This window comes from Sitophilus oryzae, unplaced genomic scaffold, assembly GCF_002938485.1.
Source record: "Sitophilus oryzae breed Bouriz unplaced genomic scaffold, Soryzae_2.0 scaffold_499_pilon_pilon, whole genome shotgun sequence".
NCBI lineage: Eukaryota > Metazoa > Arthropoda > Insecta > Coleoptera > Curculionidae > Sitophilus > Sitophilus oryzae.
In genome coordinates this window covers 3,491,632-3,512,798 of record NW_022147083.1, presented here as the reverse complement: position 1 = coordinate 3,512,798, position 21,167 = coordinate 3,491,632, and the positions used below count along the sequence as shown (strand labels likewise).

The following is a 21,167-nucleotide window of genomic DNA, read 5'->3' as shown; positions in this document are numbered from 1 at the left end:
TAAACTAAAAATACTTGAAGTCTTCCTTCGATCAAATGTAAATTAATAATTTTCTCAAAATGTCAGAAAAATATTAATTTTGTGACGTGACTGACAGTATAAAAAAGTTTAACAGCTAGGTGAAAAAATAAAACCACTTTATTACCTAAGCACTAAGGCACAAAATTACATTATTAAACTGACGAATTCAACGAGTGTAACTGAAATTCAACGAGTGAAACCAAAACCATTGCTGCTCGATATACAAGGTGGGCCGAACTATATTCCGTAAAGTTGGGCAGCATATTCTGCAGATAGAAATAAGTAAAAATGTTCGTATAAATGTATGTCCCAAAATGCTTAGTTTTGGAGATCCAGGCTGTAGAAGTGTTCATTTTTATTCAGATTTTTTCGAAATAATTTCCGAAGTAACATTAGTACTTGGATGAAAATTGGTGTCTGGGAGTTTTTTAGATGAGAAATTTGATTTTGATGTGAATATGACTCCTATTTGTAAGGGACACAACTTACATATAAAAAAAAAGAAGAAGCGATAGCCTCTAAAAGAAAAATAAAAGAGGCTTTTTTTAATTCAATCTAATAAAAATAAATGTATTGCTCATGCATCTGTAGATGTTAGTAATGTATGGCAATCGCTTCTTTGATTTTAAAGAACATAACATAAATAAGCATAACATGCGTAAAATTTAAAAAAATCATACAGAAAGTTTTTTTGTTTTACCTTATTAAGTAATTGTTATCAGGTAGTAATTGTTAATTTTGAAGTTTAACGTGATATAATGTCATTTTAACAGAACGTCAACGGTTTCTTGTAGACGTATCTGTTTTAAAAAAGGAAAGTGTTCTCGAATAGTTCAATTTAAATATTTTAAATAGTTTTTTCTTTATTCTTTGTATTTTTTTGCTTCCGACGACGGAAAGAGATAACTTTCCGAAACGTTAAGCATTTTTTTTTGTTAGGCAAATTTGTATTACTGTAAACATAACTTCTGACAAGCCGCGTCCGTTTAGGTTTAACGCCAGAAATGTTTACAAAAAATAACTATTTTATTTTGTAGATTTTCTTGCAGTGCAGTAGCGAAATACCCATAAAGGTATAGACATTTTTTACGTATCACGTATCTGTAAACGCAAGTGAATTTCTCACTGCGCAAGCATATATGTCAAACGATACGTTTACGTCTACGTCTTTGGCCGTGCTTTAACTGCCTATAATACTCTTCTATTTACTTATTGGTTTTGCATTGTTACCTGTTCGGTTTTAATTTAAAAATAGATGCAGTTTTTTTTAAATTAGTCAAAGCGGGATTGTTCAAAATTTTTTAAAATTCCTTCTTTTTTGGTCGATGTGTTAACACTGGGCGTTGAACAAGCGGAGATCCGGGTAATTAGGGGGTAATTGCTTGGTACTTGCGGCTGATTGTCGATTGTTGCAGGCGGCTCTGAAAATGTTGCAATTTTATTATCTTTAAAGTTAAATAACTCGGTTGTTTTCAATTTATTTTAAAAAATGGTAAAGAGAAAATATATATACCATCCCTTATAAAACACTGGCACTTATTTCTGGGACCTCTGTATAGGGAATTCTATTTCAAATAAGCAAATCGGCAGCCACTTCCAGTTAAAACGGAACAACCAGAAAAAAAATATTCTAAAAGGAAAGAAGACGCAGAAATAACCTTTACATCAAACATTTAAAATTGTATCGTAGTTTTTCCTAAAAAGATTTTAATGAACCAGTTGCGGAAAAAATCCTGTGTAAGGAACACTGGGAGCATCATACCAGGTATTATATATGAAAAACTGACTGATATTTTTGTTCCCAACTCTTTGACAAACAAAACATAATGTTTGTATAAAGACAATTTAAAATTATTTTCTTTTATTTCTTAATTTTATGAAATGTTTGATACATATTTTTTATTGTAAATATGAAATTGAAAAAGAAAATAAATAAACATCGCTTTTAATGTTCACTAAAACATATTTTTTTTTATTTTCAGATAGACAATTCCAACGTGTTCTACTCAGGTAAGGCATTAGCTTTGTTCGAAAATTCGTTTACAAACTGATTTTGAACTATACTTGAAACAATACAAAATTGTCGAAAGCAGAACATACCTAGTTGTTCCTCAGTTTGGAATTTGCATTTACTACCAATGATTCCACAATCTCTTTACTATTAAAAAATTAGATATTACACTATTATGTTGAAATATTTTTGATAATCCTTTTCTGGTTACATTTTTCAAAATACACTACTCAAAACAATTAACGCATATTTTCTAAAAAAATATTAATTTGAAAAAGAACTTTGAATTCCCTGACTTACGATTTTAAATAGTATGGATACTGTGAAGAGAAATTCGATGCAATAAGCCTACGCTAACCTGTAATTTTTTGTCGGCCGACTGTTTAGTTGCAAAAGTGGAAACAATACATACTTTATGAAGTCGATCGGCCGACTATGTTGTTACAAATATGCAACTAAATAGGCGGCCGATTAAAAATTGCTTTTCGGCGCACAGCCTAAGGCTACGTAATCAATGTAATCAAATATTGGACCGATTGGTTCCATAAGACAACTAAATAGTCGGACCGATTGGTTCCACTTTTGCAACTAAATAGTCGGCCGACTAAAAATTACATATCTGTGCGTGCCTTAATTATCCTAAAAAAACTCACAAGAGAAAGGCAGAAAAATGCATGCTTCATTTAAAAATATGAAATAATTATTTTTATTCAAATATGCGATAATTCTTTTGAGCAGTGTATCAGCAAAAATCTTTATTTTCAAGAGAGTGCTACAAAGAATTTTTTACTGTAATTTGCTTATTAATTCAATCATAACATCTTTAATGTGCAGTATACGTAGGTAGATATAATAATTTTAAAGTATATTAAAGTTTATAAAAAAAATATAATATATATAATACTGTTATTAAAAGCTCAGAATTTACAAACTGACATGTTTTAAAATTGAGACAAATTATGGCTGGTTAGTTGTGAAAAATAGAATAAAAATAAAGAGATCAAAAATATTTTTTATAAAACTGGTTATTTATAATAATAATTGTAATTAAAAAAACATCCCTTTTTGCTGACGGCGTTAATTTGTATTCTACCTACTTTGTTTACGCAGTATCCAAAACGTGGTCTTCGTCATTAGAGCGTAACTAAATAATGGCCTTAACGAGTGTTTAAATTCATCCTTACTGACGAGATGTCCGATCTCATCCGGCATTTAACCAGCGTAAATGAGAACTATGTCTCGATAGATTTTACACTCCTGAAGTTCCACCCGTCCAGATATCAACATCGTTCAATGTCGCTTAACTATGGTGATCCATTAAGAAATAGTGTTTCGACGGAACTGGGCCTTTGCTCTATGATTTAAAAATAGACAGAGATAATTAAGTTTTAAATCTAATAAAACAAATAAAGCAAGAAACAAAACGTATATCATAGTCAATAAAATTATGATCATTGATCAATATAATCAATTAATTTTTGCTTATAAAAAATGAATTCATCTCCAGTTTATAAAAAATTTTATTTGTTTTATAATTATAAATACGCTTCAATTTAATTTATAATTTTCAATAAAGTGAAACTACATTGTTTGGTTTTCCACTATTATTATTTAATGATGTATATACAGAATTGAAAAATTAAAAATAATTTCATTATTTTTAGTAAAATTGTTTTTAATAATAATGCGTTGATTATTGTTCCTTTCTCGTGCATTATTTACTGAAAGTATACATATGTTAATGATATAAACTAAATAATTTTCAATATTTTACGGCATAAATGGCTTAATTAATATTTACTGGTACAACAAAAAAATGTTATGATATTAAAATAATTCAAATAATATCAAAAGCAAAACAAAATATATGTTTTTTGTGATGTGTTTCATTAAAACCCTGAAAATCAAATCTGAAAATACTAAGTGTAATTTTATTTAAAATGGCTTAAATTATTAAATAGTTTTTTACTTCAAAGTAAAAATAAATTAATTTTTTCTAACGGTCAAATATTGTTTTAATATATATTAAATTCCATACCCTACCATGACTAGATATGTTGACAAGACCTAGAGATAATATAAATATTCTATGATAGAGCTAAGCTCAGTTGAACTCGGGGGCTACCAAAAATGATTAAAACTTCAAGCTTCAGTGATTAATTAGGAACACAAGGTGCGTTTTAGGATTAAAGAAAATAATTGTGTAATTTAAATTTATGAAGCTTTATTTTCTTAAAAAATATACTTATTTCATGTTTGAATAATTTAATATTTTTAAATATTAGAGAAAAATGACCTTTTTAATATTAAAAGGTAAATAATTAACGATAACAATAGTTAGAAATCAAAATATTGCTACTTAATATTTAAAAAACATAGTGATTTTTTTTATATTTCCAAATGTTGGAGGTTAAAAATGTTTGAAATAACTAACTAAACCACCGAGACAAAAAATTGTTACGTAATAATTCACTAAGCTTCAAATCCACGGAGACTAATAAACCACTTGATGTTTCCAGATATATTCCAAGACGTCAAATCGATCGTCAAAATCAAAAAGATTATGTTTAAGTAAGTTAAATCTAGTAATTATATTATAATTCCGCATTATAATTCTAGAGAAAAGCTATAAAGTTCTGAGGAAAAAGAATTAATAATTTAGTTTTTAAGCCGCAACAACATCAACGGCTAGCAGCAACAGCATAGCGGCGTATCGCCTGCCATTTTAGTACAGTAATTGATACTAATATTTGACATTTTATTAAATAATATATTTTTTTGTGGGGAAAAAATCTGCAAACCAGAGACCGTATGCGGTACTGTCGGGGTAGCTGAAGTACCTTACCGACTAAAAAAACCTCCACAAGCCGCTTTGAATATCTCCCAAAGAACTACCTTTCGGCATTACTTTTCGAGAAGGCGGTTTTACTGCTATGTCTTAGTAATATACAATATGTATAAACAAATTATTTAAAAACAGATGTTAACTTCGTTAACAGTACAGACATTGATTATGTACAAATAAAATGTAAATGCTATGAACAGCATAATATAAATTCATAAATAAAATATAAAGATTATAAATAAATAAAAGAAAATAAAGATTTAAATAAATATAAAAAAAAATATATAAAGTTATGATATATTATAAAAATAAACATCAAGATATTTTCAAAAATAATTATTAATATCCCTTACACCGTGTGGTGCATCAGAACGCGGGACATAGGAAATCCCAGGTAAATTTGGAAAAGGTCAAATATTATCTCCCCAGATGATTTCATGCAAAAATTGTATTATATTTTTTTGAAGAGATGATGATCACTCCCAGGCGTCGCTCTTATACTACATACATCCACAATAATTCAAGGGATAATCGAAATATTTGTAAGACAAGGAACTTTATTAAACTATACTAATTAATAAAATGTTTACATAATTCCCCATTCCCAGTGAAATTCACGCCGAAAACGGTTAAGGGGAGAATCTTTAGCATTCCACAGAGGTGTCATTATCAGTCCATCTACATGTATTTAATATGCTCATAAAAACGGTTTTTGCTCCACAGAAAGAAGTCTTTCGGGGAAAGATCCTGTGGTCTTTTCCTACTGTATCCGCAATAAAGGGGAATCAATGTTTTTCTTTTCTTCAACATGAAGAATATTCAAGTCATTATTATTTTCTTCCTGTTCAATTATTTTTGTCTTCACTCTTCCATGTGCTTAATACCGTGCCTTTAGTTTCAAACCTCAGGTTTATTCTTTACACTGTTGACTTGTTCGGTATAGGCTATCCGGAGACTGAGCTTCGAACATATCTAACACAGTGGGAATACTATTTCCAGCAAAATGCCGTTTAACCATCGTAACTTGTACAGAACTTGCGAAATGTATAATTATTTTATACAAATTACCCTGTTTCGTAATTTTTGTAAACAAAATGAGTATTTTAATTATAGCTTTCTTTGGGCCGTATTATAAATTTTACTAATGTGGAGGTAGATTTTTGCAAATAACTTTTAGATAACAATTCCAAATGTAACGAAATTTTACACAAAAGTACAACTTTAACGCCTCTTCAAAAAAGTCTAATACAACTTTTAAATTAAATTATCGGGGAAGATAATATTTGACTTTTTTAAAATTTACATGGGATTTCCCGCGTTCCGATGCACCACACGATATAATTTCAATGTGAGTAAATCTAATTTTAAAAGCAAATTATATACTGTATATTCAGAACTTTAATAAAAATACTGTATAATTGAAAAATGAAACGGCATCAGTTAATTTTAAAAATACCCATCGATAAAATATTATGCTTATATTATTAGGTGTATCCTGTCGACTCACAACTAAACCAATAATGTTTTATAATACATTTATAAATTTGTTATATATAGTTAAACCTACTTCATAGTAGATTACAGGCATGACTCTGACTGGTATGTATGTTTACGATGCCTATACGTTTGTGATCAGTAATAGAGATCTCTTTGCAGCCTTTGTTAGTGATCATGGGTATGATACCAGAAATAAATATAATCTTCTACCTAGGAAATGCAATTTTACTTCTATACAAAAGAATGCTGAGTATTCGATTATAAAAATATTTAATAGTTTCCTCGAAGAGTTGTAGGTCATGTCTAATGGAAAGATAATAACTATACTAAAGGATTATTTAACCAAAAAGGCATACCATAGTTTGACGGATTTTTTTCCGATTCCCATATCTCACTTTTTAGGGAGCATATTTTTGTTTGTACTAATTGTAATAAATGTAGTGTGGACTTTTGAGTTAGTTACTGGTACTCATATACAGGGTGATTCCTGTAAGTCGGTCATGCTTTCAGGGAATGATAGATGACTTCGAAATATTAATTTTGATATGCACACTATGGGTTGGAAATGCCTCTTACGCAAGATACAGGGTGTTAAAGCTTTTGAAAAATTAAAGATATTCTTTAATAGTTTTTTAACAGTTGAAGGTTTCGTTATAAAATTTTATTATAGAAGTCTACCTAACAGAAAAACTTTAAATGTATAAAGAAGATGTTTTAGTTTCAATCAGTGGCGTAGATGTGACGCGTATCACATATATATATTTTTTTCAAAAAAAAATAGTACGCCACTGGTAAAAAATAACATTTTTATAGTTTTTTTTATTTACTCGGTTTATTTCCAAGAAAAAATGTCTCTTGCAACTTTCTCCTATCTAACACCATTTTGCCACAATTAAAAAATATTTTTTTTTGATGAGAATCTTAAATACAGCGAATTATTATAACAGAAATACATGTGCATACAGAGTTACACAGCTTGGGTAGCTTTAGTACTTTTTACTATTAGCTCCTTAAATAAATTTTTAAAAAATTATAAATTTAAACTCGATTTTTTTTATTGTTAATAATAAAATTCTTAGTTTTAAGGTAGTTTTAATAATTCGCATATTTAAGGTTCTCATTAAAAAAAATATTTATTTTTAAATTATGACAAAATGGTGTAAGATAGGAGAAAGTTGCAAGAGACATTTCTTTTTGAGAATAAACCAAGTAAATAAAAAAACGCCCAAATTTTTATTTTTATCAGTGGCGTACTATTCTTTTTTTGGAAAAATACCCGATGCGTATCACATCTAGGCCACTGGTTAAAACTAAAACCTTTTGTTTTTACATTTAAAGTGTCTCTGTTAGGTGGACTCCTATAATAAAATTTTATAACGATACTTTCAAATGTTAAAAAACTATTAAAGAAAATCTTTAATTTTTCAAAAACTTAACACCCTGTATCTAGCGTAAGAGGCATTTTCGACCCATAGTGTGCTAGATCAAAATTAATATTTCGACGTCCTCCATCATTCCCCGAAAGCATGACCTACTTACAGGAATCACCCTGTATTGCGGTTAGAAGGACTATTTATTTTGAACTGTGCAATAATTTTCGAATTATATATTTTATATTTTTTGTTGTCAAATATTTATTCTTGTTTGTCTTGTTGAACTTGTTCTGCGGGCTCTTGTAACTTTTGTTAAATAGGAACAAATAAATTAATATCTATTTATCTACCTACAAAATTGTATGCGCAATTAAATTAGCACATACCAAGTAACAGAGTCTTATAATAAAAGTTAAAGTCATGCTACGGTGTTCCAGCTAACTTTACTTATTCATTTAACTTCAAGTGACTGGAAACGTAAGTTACACCTAAGACAGATGCAATCTAAAGAGCTTACATACATACGATATGCATCTGGCCAACTTCACAGGTTGTAAAACAAACCCATCTTGTCTTATAGTTTGACAGTTATTGTCTCAGATTCCGACTGTTATTTATATGGAAAATTTAACAAGGGAGCTAGTTGCAGTTGATTTATAATCGCTTCGAAAGTTTACACACTGACTTAGAATTATTACATATATCATTTCTCAGAAGTGTATCAATAATGTTCACATAAGTGTGTATACAGGGTTATTCACTTCATTCGAAACGGAGTACTGTAGCCAAATGATTAGATTTCTAAAAAGTGTGGGATGGGATCATTGGGGGACTACTAAAGCTACAATTTAAAATTATTTTCAAAAGGTACAGTATTCCAGACAATATCAGTACAGTATAGTATCACTACACTATAGTACAGTAAATAAAAAATATCAAAATTGTATTTTTTTAAATAGAATATCCTGTATATTACAGTTGGGGGTTGGAACCTTTGGTGTTACACAGCAAAATAAAACACTAAATCACCACGATACACCAAAACACTTTTACTTTTACACTGGACGCACGTTTCACTAACCATGTTAGCATCATCAGCAGATGATTAAAACCGAGGTTAAAACTCAAAAGTAGTATTAATCATCTGCTGATGATGCTAACATGGTTAACGAAACGCGCGTCCAGTGTAAAAGTAAAAGTATTTTGGTGTATTGTGGTGATTTAGTGTTTTATTTTACCCTGTATATTATTACATTTTTAGTTTCTACGATTAAAATGAAGGTAAATTTGATTATGGCTTACCGCACTTTAATATTGCCGTTTTTTAAATACATTTACTTACATACATACATACAGCCGCTACTCGCTGACGAGTATTCGATACACATGAAGAAGATGGTCACGCAAGGCGTTTTCTTTCATGAGCTTTTCTGTGACTGAAAAGCCCGATACGTGATGTTATTTGCCTACCGCACTCCGGACATTCAAAAATCTCATTGCTTTGTTGCCTCTTTACTTTTTGGTTGTCGCTGTTAACAGAGTTTGCAACATTGAGTTCTATTGTGAGCTGCTTTTTCCCACTCATTCTGCATGTTAAGCCCCTTTAAATTTTCGTGGAAAATGTCCTTGTACCTTTTCAGTTTTCCACCTGGCCCCCTCTTACCGTCTACAAGCTCACCGTAAAGCAGAGATTTTGGTATGCGGTTTTCTTGCATTCTGTATACGTGACCAGCCCATCTTAAGCGGGATTTTGTAACCATGACTTCAATACTCTCGCAATTAGCTTTTTCAAGGACCGATACGTTTGAGACATGGTGGAACCACCGGATTCTTAAGAGTTGTCTAAGGTGTCTCTGTTGCAACTTGTTTAACCTTTCCGGGACCGTGCTACAAAAAGTTACGTTTCAGGCCGTGTGGGGTAACTACGATACCCCACTGAAATATTTCAAAAACTATTAATATTTTGTCACTCAGATAAATTATTAGTAATTATTTGTAAAGTTTAATACTAAAACGTCAATAATTTAAATATTTTGTATTTGTTTAATATAAAAAACATTTAATTTTAAAACTAAACTCTTATTAGTTTTCTACACATTATTTTGGCAGTCAGAGAATAAAAACGTTTTACATTCTTTGCCGAGAATATTAAAAATGGGGTTTTTGCATGTATTACATAATATTTTTGTTTTTCTCTAACGTGATCTGGCGGAAAAGCCGCATGTTCGGTTTGAATTAGGTTGAATCTCTTTAGCAGGATTTATAAGAACAGTGCTTTTGGCAAGAAATAATTGTATTGCTGTTTTTACAGTTTTGTGAAACTTGTTACTATTTTATTTACTTCTTAGAACGTTTAGAAGTACAAGTCCTTGTACTGAAGGATTACTCTTCGTAGCTCTCGAAGCGAATTCGGCAGGAATTCCTTTTTTGTTAGGCGCTACTAATCCTGTGCTGAATTTCACAGTCAATATTGGCCTTTTCCGAAATCAAACTGCCAAGGTAATTGAATTCCGCCACATATTCCAATAGTTCTTCTCCGATTTTTATAGCATTCTTATGATTTTCCGGGGGAGTGCACATGATTTTAGTTTTGTCAATGTTTAGCTTAAGGCCTAAAGCCCAGGTATATGTGTTCAACATTTCTTGTAATTGTTGTACCGTGTTTGCAACTAGAGCGCAGTCGTCAGCGTATTGAAGTTCTGTGATGAATTTTGTACGTGTTTTTGCCCTGAGTCTTTTTATGTTGAACAGACCGCCGTCGTATCTGTATCTAATGCCCAAACCTCTCTCCTGCAGTTTGCTATCCACTATAATAGAGAGTGCTGCCATGAATATGTTGAATAGGAGAGGCGCTAAGACACATCCCGGCCTAACTCCTGTATTTGTCAGGAATGGGTCTCTCAGTGATCCATGATGTGACACTCTTAAATACATTTACGATTTTGTGAAAATGCAGTTTTAATGCTTCATTACTCTAGGCATGTTTAAGTTTTTAAAACTAAATATTGCCTATATATAATAAATATTATTACTACAAAATTCTATAATTCCAGAGTGTCTCAAAATTGATATTAAATAATTATTAGCTTTAAACGGCAATAACTTGTTTAATTTAAATGCATTATTATTAAAAAAATACCCAATTTAATTATCTATCAAATTATATTATACCGTTTTCTACCTATCAATTCAAGTTTTCGTAGAAAATGCATTAATTTATAATTTAGACCTAATTTATCAAAATACCAATGGAATATTGTCATTTTAGATAATTTTTTAAAGCCAAACCAAAATAAATGTACAGCCTCTTTGTTTACAAAAATAAAACTATTTAAATCTTTGTAAAAGAGAATACCAATTACCACTATTATTTCCGCCCAAATATTCATTAATTACATACTTAATTGGGTTCGTTAATTAATTATTCTCAATAAATATGTAGAGTTGAATCAGAAATCAATATAATAATAAGTTATGAATAGCAACGTCTCTGTTTTTATAAATAAGTATTCCTATTTTATATCACTTTAGAAAGATTTCCACTGAAACCAATATGCACGTCCCTGGTGAATATGATGACACTGTTTTAGTATTAAAATATATCGGAATTATAGTAACTTTCAACATCAAAATTTCGTTCGAATCTCTAAAAGTACTTCGAAGAAAATTATAAAATATCGAAAATAAACGAAGATTTCAACCCCTGTAAAGGCCTGGTTTTTCTGACCAGATCGGCCCGAAATATTTCGGTGAATATTTCCGTACAGAACGCTCTAATTTACCGAACTCAGTTCGTTCCGAAGTTTCGTCTGCGTGTGGTTTGTCGGAGATTATATTCGTTATGATTAGGTATTTCAGTTCGGTCTATTCAATCATTAAAATTTTGCGTTGTACGTACCTAGGTTCTTTTACGCTTCTAAATGGATTTTTTTTATCGCTATGATTTTAGAAGAAGAACAGGATGATGATGATGAGTACTATGCGTTATTAGAAGTATGTTCTGAACATAATAGAGTTCTGAAAATGTTTGAGAATAGGGACAAAGAAGGTGCTTACAAACTGTTAGTGTTAAAGCATCTTTCGGATAATGATACAAAGTTCAAAGAATTTTTCCGTTTAACTCCACAACTATTCCATACTGTACTAGATTACATAAAGAATGAAATCAGTTCACAACCTACAAATAAACATCCGACTCCTATCTCTCCCGAGGAAAAGTTATGTCTCACATTAAGGTATGTAAGTTTTTATTGAAAAACGATTATATGAAAGTGCCGGATAAAACGTGAATGAGCATGATTCATGACGGGTCAGTTTAATTCGCTGCTTAGTAAAAAAAGAGGTGAACGCGTTAAAAGAAGTTTTTAATTCAAAAATACGTACCTACATAGATCTATAGTTAATATGTCAAAAATAAATAAAAAAACTAATAAAAATAAATATTTTATTCTTTTTCATAAGAAAAAATAGTAAAAATAGTAGATAAACGTACTTATCTTATTAAACAACATATTTATAATGGCGTAAAATCAGTTAAGTAGCTCTGTACTGTACCATCTGGTGACATCATTTGTTCCTGATTATTAGAATCGGTGTTGTAAGTAGAGCTGGGACCGCCGGGATGTCCATAAACTATATTATATTCTCTTTGTCTTATGAGATGACAAGCCGAGGAAGAATCGTCAGAGTGTGATGGTAGGGAAGGGGATGGGCTTGGCGTTGATACGTACACTGTCTGCAAAGGGGAAAGGTTTGATGGTGGATATTTTTCTTCGATATTTTTCTCCTCAATTTCGGCCATATCAAGGAAGATCTTTCGTTTGGCTTCTGCCAAATACCTCGGCGATAGTGTTTTAGCTGTTGCTGCCAATGATTTGAAAAACAGATCAATCGGATCTTCAGTTGATTGAGGCCCTGAGGTAGTGGCTCGCTGGGCTATATCGCGAAGTAATGTCATTCGTTCGGATCTTCCTTTGTGAATATCTTGGAATAATTGTGTTCTGGCCTTCTTTGCATCTATTCTCCCACGTGTTTCGGTTTGTGTTACTCTTTTTGTGCCGGCTATTTTTTCGATTTGGACCAGATCAGCTTTGCCCACTTTATTGACTTGAGTTGGTGTTGCTGTAATTTCTTGTGTCTCGTTTATTTCTTTGTTTTCCTCCATGGGTGTTACTTCTATGAGTAATTCCTCTATTATACTTTGATTTTCCGTTTCTTCATTTTGACTTTCTATATCAGAACCATTTCCTTCATGCTCATTGTCATCACTTACTTCTCCATCAGCGACGGCAGCAGCAGATACACTGGATTTTGTGCTAAAATAGAATATTTCAAAAATACCGTTAATGACAACAGAAAATTAAATTCTGTACCTACTTACATTCGATGTACGAACGCTGTGCTATCCAAAAATTTCATATGATGAAACTTTTCATTTCCCTGACTGGCTGAACTTCCGGTAGAACTCACTTTTTTCTTTCTAACATAGTAGTCTCGTAGGTTAGACCATCTCTTTTTGCACTCTTCACCTAAAAATAATGGCAATATTTTTCAATATTCTACTTTGTTATAGGTATTTTAATATTATTTCTAATTTCTTATAGGTATTTATTATCCCTGATTATAATTTTTTGTTGCAGGTATTTAGCCACGGGCGAGTCATATCGATCATTAGCATTTTCATTCAGAATTTGTCATAGTTGGATCAGTATTATTGTCCGACAAGTATTGTCTGCTATTCGTAACAAGATGACTGATATAGTTATGCCAGCTCCTACCGAAAATCAACACAAAAGAAATGCCCTAGAATTTTACAAACGCTGGAATTTTCCAAACTGTTGCATGGCGATTGACGGAAAACATGTTCGAGTAGTCTGTCCCCCAAACACAGGATCGCTACATTTTAATTACAAAGAATATTATTCTGTAGTTTTGTTAGCCCTTGTCGATGCTGACTGTAAGTTTGTAGCCATTGATGTAGGAGCTTATGGAGGTGAAGGAGATGCTGGGGTGTACAGTAAATCTAATTTTGGTAAAAAAATTGCTGCAGGTAGCTTCAATCTTCCACCACCGGCAGTTCTTCCAAACACAACTACTTTACAGCCCCATGTTATCCTTGGAGACAGTGCATTTACACTTACAGAAAATATGATGAAGCCCTATCCACAAACTTTATCTGCATCTGACACCACAATTGCAGCATATAATTACCGCCACTGTCGAGCAAGAAGAACTACGGAAAATGCATTCGGAATATTAAGCCAATATTTTAGAATTTATTTTACGCCCATTGGCGTAAAAAACGCCGACACTATTGATGATATTATTTTTGCCACCTGCCTTTTACATAATATGCTAAGGGACTCTAAAATACCATATCCAGAAGAAAATACCCATTCAAATCCGCCAATTCCTGCTGAAACCTTTTCACCTTTAGCGCCTTCTCAGAACAGACGGCCCTCTTTTGCAGCTAGACATGTTCGTGAAGTTTTTAAAGATTATTTTAACAAAGATGCTGGCAGGGTTGGGTGGCAAAATAATATTATAAATCGCACACGATATCATGACGATGAGCTCTCTTCAAACTAACGTTTTACATACATTCAGCAAACATTTATTTTAAATAATGTGTTAAATATTATGTATAGATACATTCTGCTGCACGATTTAGGGATACGGCCTAAAATGATTTTATTATTGTGCATTTTTTATGTATTTAAATATCTGAAAATTACTAATATCCCTAATTCCCGTGAAGCAGTTTAGTTTAACTACCTATGAAAAAATGAAATGTTGTTCTATTTTATTAAATAAAAAAGTTGTTCTATTTTAGCTTGTACTTACCTGTTCTATTATACCCGGATTTTACCATTTCCTTTGCAATTTTTGCCCAAATATTATCTTTTATTTTCATGTCCTTGTAACTTTTTAATTTTTTCGCATATAATGGAGGATTCTCTTTAACTTTGTCAATTAATAGTTCATCTTCCAGTGCAGAAAAATCTAATTTGTTGTACTTCTTACCGACGGACATCTTTTGAATAAATTAGGGAAGTTCTTGTTTCCATCTTGTTGCCTATCGGTGGACCATCAGAATTTTTTCATCATCTATTTTTTACTTCTGATGGTCCATCGATGGGCAACAAGATGGAAACAAGAACTTCCCTATTCATAAATTCAGGTATTTGGTGATTTTTTCTTGAAAACATGTTTTGATCCGTCGTTTTTATTTTTTTGTCGCGCATTTTTCAGGAAAAAAATAAACAGCCCAACTTTTTTAGAAACACCGTGAATAATTTTATTATTCAAATGCGTGACAAGAAAAGAAAATCGACGGGTCTAAATATGTTTTCGAGAAATAAACACTCGAATTTTAATTAATTTATTGATTCACTTTACACACATACTGTAAATAGTAATTTTATAAAAATAAATCCGCCGAAATTGACAATTATTTTTCACAACCTTAACCTAACCTAACAAGTTCGGCGAACTACGCCGATTTGAGATCGTTCAAATCAAAACTAGTTTGATACAGACGAACTGCTGTCCGCATACGTTCCCGAAATTTCGGAACGAAATTTCGTTCCGATCTAGACAAACCACTACTGCGTCCTACACATATACTGGGTTTGGCCGGAAACGCTAACGAACTTTTCGTGCTATATCACCGAAATATTTCGGGCCGATCTGGTCAGAAAAACCAGGCCTTAACGTTACAAAACAAAATTGTTATTTTTACGTGAGCCCCACGAAAGATGGTACATATTTTTTGAAACAACCTGTATACACTTTTCAATCACATTATACTTTTACACGATTTTTTTACAGCTTTACAACTTACGACTTTTACACTTTTTTGGACTTATATGTATATAACCAGAATGTCAAATATATTTATCTGTAAGAAACAGCTAAAACAGTCCTGGTTATTATATATATATTATATTATGATAGAGTTAAATATTTTATATATCAGCTGCTTATATACTGACTAATAGTACATATATATTTAGTTATTATTATTTCTGGTATATAAGTATACTTATTACATTTATTGTTTGTACTGTATATCAATTTTATCATAAACAAGCATTCAAATAAAAGCACAAACTTTAAGCAAGATCTAAGCAGATTATCCAAACAAACAATTGTTTCGTGTGTTAGTAGCAAAGCAATTGTAGGTATTATTGTATTCCAGTCTATGCGGCTTAGAAAGGTATCGGACAATTGATTGATCGCCTCTTTGTTGACCACTATGTGAAGCCAAGTCTATTTAACAATTTAATGAGATAATGGCCTTTAAACCCTAAATTAGAACTGGAGTCAGTAATAATAAATTAATCAAAAATTATCTTAGTTTTCTATTGAAAAATACTTAATTCTTTAGTATATTTGTAGAATGTAGAATAATAGTTAGAATAAAGTAGTGTAATAAGTAGAATAATTTAATAATATATTTAATATATTATTAAGCCATATTTTACATTTCTGTATGTATTTTTTGTTAATTTTAATAATTTAAAAATATCAGAGTTATTTTTCATTCAGATAATTTTTATTGCTTATTGCAGTTGCAACAGCAAAATAAAACACTAATTCACCACAATACACTAAAACACTTTACTCTTGCACTAGACGCGCATTTCGCTAACCATATTAGCATCACCACAACTATAGCATGGTTAGCAAAATATGCGTCTAGTGCAAAAGTAAAGTGTTTTGGTGTATTGTGGTGAGTTAAGCCAGATACACATTGTTCTGACGTGATGTGTTGTGTCGTGTTGTGTTGCATTATAATGAGATGTATCGTGAACACATTATTCTGATGCGATAAATTGTTTAAACCAAACTTGTAGTGATGACCTCATGTCGCCATAACGTCTAGTTTAGACGAATTTGAAGAATATGCTGCGGCTGTTTGTTCTACGTTAATAGAGAAGTAATGAAAATTGTGGAATTGTTGGAATTTGAAGGATTGCTGAGTTTTTTTGAAAAAAAAATGGATTCAATTTTATTTTTTCCTGTCGTTACTTTTTGGAAAATCAAAAAACTAATTGCACATTCTCATAGCCACTTTAATAGGGCTATTAGATAGTATCTTTAGCTTTTCAAATTAGCTGATAATTTGTGAGATACAGAGGCTAACCTAATTTTTTAAATACGTACCCGCATTTTTTATTTCCGGTTTTGAAAGAACTCGGTCTCCTGAGTACAATGTTATGCCACACTTAATATTTTTTTTCGGACATTTAAACCCAATTTTTAAACTAATTTCAAGTCTTTCGAGTTCTTTCAAAACCTGAAATCTGTGCTGAAATGAAAAATGGAGATCCGTATTTAAAAAAATTCTGGCTTCAGCAAAACAAATTATCAGCTGATTTAAAAATCTAAAATACTATCAGACAGCCCTAATGAAGTAGCTATGAGAACGTGCAATTAGTTTTTTGATTTCCTAAAAAGTAACGACAGGGAAAAATAAAGTTGATTTTCAAAAAAATTCGTTTTTTCCAAAAAACTCAGCCATCCTCGAAATTATTAAAAAAAAATCATGGCATCTTGGTGAACATACCAAAGTGCAACTTTGCCTCTTAACCATGTTCGTATCTATTACGATTATTCAGATACCAATGCTCGTACCCCGAACTTGTAGGACCCTGTATACGAAGCTTTAAAATTTTAATTCAAAAATTAAAATATAGTTCATAAATTTTTGACAGAAAAACAGATTTTTTAAAAAATTAAAAAGTAAGTAAATTGTTCTTATCTAAAATATTTTAAAACAATTTTTTGATTTTAATTTATACGTCAGAATAAATATTTTTTTATGGTTTAAATAGAATGTACAAAAAATACTACCTATAAAAATGTATAGCCTAATTTTAAAATAATAAATGTACTCTCCTTTCCATAATTGAATAAGTGAATATTTTGCTTTATGAATTAAACATATTGGTTCAATAACGTTATCACGCAACAAATACATTTTTAATAAAGAGCGCTTAGGAAAAAATACCTTTTTCTTTATTAGGTATAACCAATAATGGAGAAAGGGAAAATAATATAGAATAATCTTTCGTCACCCTAGTGACTTCGAGTTGACTTAAAAATAAATGAGTAGTTCTTAGGTGGGATACTTTCCCGATTCCCTGGGGTGTAATTACGACATAAATCGATTCCAACTTCCATCGACTTTAAGCATATCCTCGAAACACCATTAAACTTTTATACCACAAAATATTACTTTGTGATTGTAAAAATATAAGAGACTTTCCATCGAACAAAAGAGTGAATTTTTAGATTACTTTTTTGGATGAATACGTATCGGATTGACATGATGAAATTAGGTTTTCTGAGAAGTAATACTGATGGTCAAGATGGTTGTAGAAAAACATTTTCTGACTTTTTACTACAAATTTATTATGGTACTCGAAACAATGTTAAAAATAATTTAAATATAACTGAAATTTGCCGATAGAATAGTCGTCGTATGACACATGTAGTAAATTGGGATTTTCAGTCACAGAAAAGCTCATAAAAGAAAACGCCTTGCGTAACCATTTTCTGATGCGTGTCAAATACTCGTCAGCGAGTAATAAGTTATATATGTAGTTTTTTATACATGCTATTGGATAAATGAAATTCCAGACATAGTTTGACTTTTTGTAATTGGTTTCGGAGATATAGCATAAATTGGATCTTTTTTAACAGATTTAAATTTTTATTAAAAAACTATTTTAGACTCGTGTTACTAAAAATATTTTTATACAAACTATTGTAAAGTAAAAGTGTGGTAACTAAATAGTATAAATTAGTTTCATCCATTGTTACCAATTCCATTACTGGTAACTATTTTTTCCGATAATTCGAAAATCTGGAAACATCAGATGCTGCGCCGCCTAGTATATTCCTGTCTGCATATTTTATGAGAGATGTACGTTTGCACATCGTTTAGGGTAGTTAGTATCTTTTTATACCCATATGCGGAGTGTCAGTCCGCGAGCGACCGTTGGTGATACTATTTTTACATCAATAATTTTATAATGTGGAACAAGGTAAGTTATTTTACTGATCCGTTTTACTTGAAAATGAGCAAATTGCGATAAAAAAATTGAATAATCGACTTTTTATTGGGTGACTTTCCTACGATGTTCTCTATGGGTATCTCGGAAACTACTGGAGATAGAGAGTCGGTTAAATGGGGAAAGAATTGCAGTTTTGTGGCGTCATAAATATTCGCCTTTCAGATTTTTGAAAAAGTTCATGGCTAACTAGATATTTCGAAAAAAACAAATTTCGGCTATTTTAAAAATTGTCTCTATTTCCATTATAAGCTATTTTAGACAAAAAGTTTTCAGATAAAAGTTGTAGATAATCACATCCTTAATGAGACCGTGTCCTCCGTTTTTTTCTAAAGCCTGTCATTTTTGATATATGACACAAACATATGTTTTTTTAAATTGAAACCATAGTTGGCCATGACTTCATAAAAAGCGCAATTTTTTAAGCTTTTTAGTGATATAAGCTATATCTTTTCATCGAAAAATTACTGAGTTATAGCCAATTCTTATCATTTTTAAACAATTTCACTTAGTTAGCCATGGAAACAAGTTCATCGCCGTTGTTCTCAGAAATGTTAAGCTGTAACATCCAAACTTTGTAAATTATAATATTAAATTATAATCAAAAATTGTAAATATGAATTTTTTTATTTCACATGAAGAAAAGCGTGTAGATACTCGCGCATCAATAGAGTGGTTCCAACATGACTTTCAGTATGACACACCACCCCCCACCCTTCATAATGAAAGAAATTTTAAAAATTATTTATATCATAACTATACAAACGCAGGGATAGGAAGATGTGGACTAATTGCATGGGGCTCCTCGATCACCTGACCTATCCATTTTAGAATTTTTTATGCGGTATAGTTAACAATAAGGGTTTACAAAAGAACTTATGAATTAACAGAGGCCCTCGAAGTGGCGGCACGAGAAAAGTTTAATTAAGTCGACAGATCCTTCTGTGAGAATAAGTGGTAATTCAGTTTTAAAAAGATGCAACTCAAAACAATGGCGGATTTTTTGAACATTTTCTAAAATAATTTAAAGTGTATGTAGTGATATTATTTTTTTAAGTTTTAGTTTTTGTAATGTAAATTATAAAGAACCGTTTAGTAATATATTCTGACTTTTTATAAGTTATAAATCATAATAGAATAAGAATACCATACAATCTAAGTGAAATTGGTCAAGAAAGATAAGAATTGGCTATAACTAAATTTAACTTTTCTAACATGTCTTGAAAACCGTTCTCTAAAAAAACGTAACATTCACCGGTCAACGTATCCTCGAAAATGTATGGCCAAGAAAGGTTGAACCAATAATCCTACACGCTTTTCTTCATTTGATAAATCCATATTTACAATTTTTGTTTATTTTAATACACAAAGATTGGATGTGACAGCTTCACATTTATGTGAGCAAAGACGATTAAACTTGTTTCCATAGCTAACTAAGTGAAAATGTTTAAAAATTATAAGAATTGGCTATAACTCAGTAATTTTTCGATGAAAACATATTATAGCTTATATCGCTAAAAAGCTTAAAAAATTGCGCTTTTTATGAAGTCACGGCCAACTATGGTTTCCATTTAAAAAAACATATGTTTGTGTCATATATCAAAAATGACAAGCTTTAGAAAAAAAAACGGAGGACACGGTCTCATTAAGGATGTTATTATCTACAACTTTTATCTGAAAACTTTTTGTCTAAAATAGCTTATAATGGAATTAGAGACAATTTTTAAAATAGCCGAAATTTGTTTTTTTCCAAATATCTAGTAAGCCATGAACTTTTTCAAAAATCTGAAAGGCGAATATTTATGACCCCATAAAACTGCAATTCTTTCCCCATTTAACTGACTCTCTATCTCCAGTAGTTTCCGAGATACCCATAGAGAACATCGTAGGAAACTCACCCTGTTTAAGTATTATTTTTTAGAAGTTCTCTGCTGTTTTTGAATAATATTTATTAATTTGTTTTTTTTGCGTGTTTTATGTTATATATTTTACGTTTATGTTTGCTATTTGTAATGAAGCAAGTCAATAAGTAATTGTTATTTTGATTGTCATATTATTTTATGTCTTTACACCACTAGCAACGCTAAGAGCTCTTAAATTTAGCATGCGGACTCAGAGTCCGCGCGCGACCTTTCACGTAACAAATAAAGAGCGACCTTCGAAAGGTTAATTAAATTATTGGATGTACACCTTAGGGAGATACTTTCCCAAATGGAGGCTCCAGCCGAGTGCTGCAAAAACAGAAGCAACATCGTTTCATTTAAACAATAAGCAAGCCATCAAGAAATTAAAGTACAAATCGAAAGGAAATTACTAAAATATAATAAAACACCCGAATA

General features: G+C 31.0%; 3 protein-coding genes across 6 annotated transcripts in view; 2 read left to right on the top strand and 1 right to left on the bottom strand.

Annotated features, from left to right (window-relative positions):
• Positions 1–21,167, top strand: part of LOC115886861 (poly(rC)-binding protein 3) — a 713,764-nt gene that overhangs the window by 400,720 nt on the left and 291,877 nt on the right. For both annotated transcript variants that reach the window (XM_030906168.1, XM_030906167.1), the window contains exon 6: positions 2,004–2,031. The gene's annotated coding sequence lies outside the window, so the exon portion shown is untranslated. The remainder of the gene's footprint in view (positions 1–2,003; positions 2,032–21,167) is intronic.
• LOC115886863 (protein ALP1-like) lies at positions 11,457–14,495 on the top strand. 2 transcript variants are annotated; one of them, XM_030906175.1, is made up of 3 exons: positions 11,457–11,637; positions 11,697–11,982; positions 13,387–14,495. In XM_030906175.1, exons 2-3 carry the CDS (start codon positions 11,771–11,773, stop codon positions 14,333–14,335), a joined length of 1,161 nt encoding a protein of 386 aa, XP_030762035.1. In that variant the 5' UTR covers positions 11,457–11,637; positions 11,697–11,770; the 3' UTR covers positions 14,336–14,495. The 2 variants fall into 2 exon arrangements, with proteins under 2 accessions (XP_030762035.1, XP_030762036.1); XM_030906176.1 differs by lacking the exons at positions 11,457–11,637; positions 11,697–11,982 and adding an exon at positions 13,271–13,319.
• Positions 11,991–15,455, bottom strand: LOC115886864. Of its 2 annotated transcripts, XM_030906179.1 has the most exons (4): positions 15,154–15,455; positions 14,591–14,780; positions 13,128–13,275; positions 11,991–13,062 (listed from the first exon to the last, which is right to left on the bottom strand). In XM_030906179.1, the coding sequence occupies exons 2-4, from the start codon at positions 14,778–14,780 to the stop codon at positions 12,261–12,263; spliced, it is 1,140 nt and encodes a 379-aa protein (XP_030762039.1). In that variant the 5' UTR covers positions 15,154–15,455; the 3' UTR covers positions 11,991–12,260. The 2 variants fall into 2 exon arrangements, with proteins under 2 accessions (XP_030762039.1, XP_030762037.1); XM_030906177.1 differs by having other exon boundaries at positions 14,591–15,455.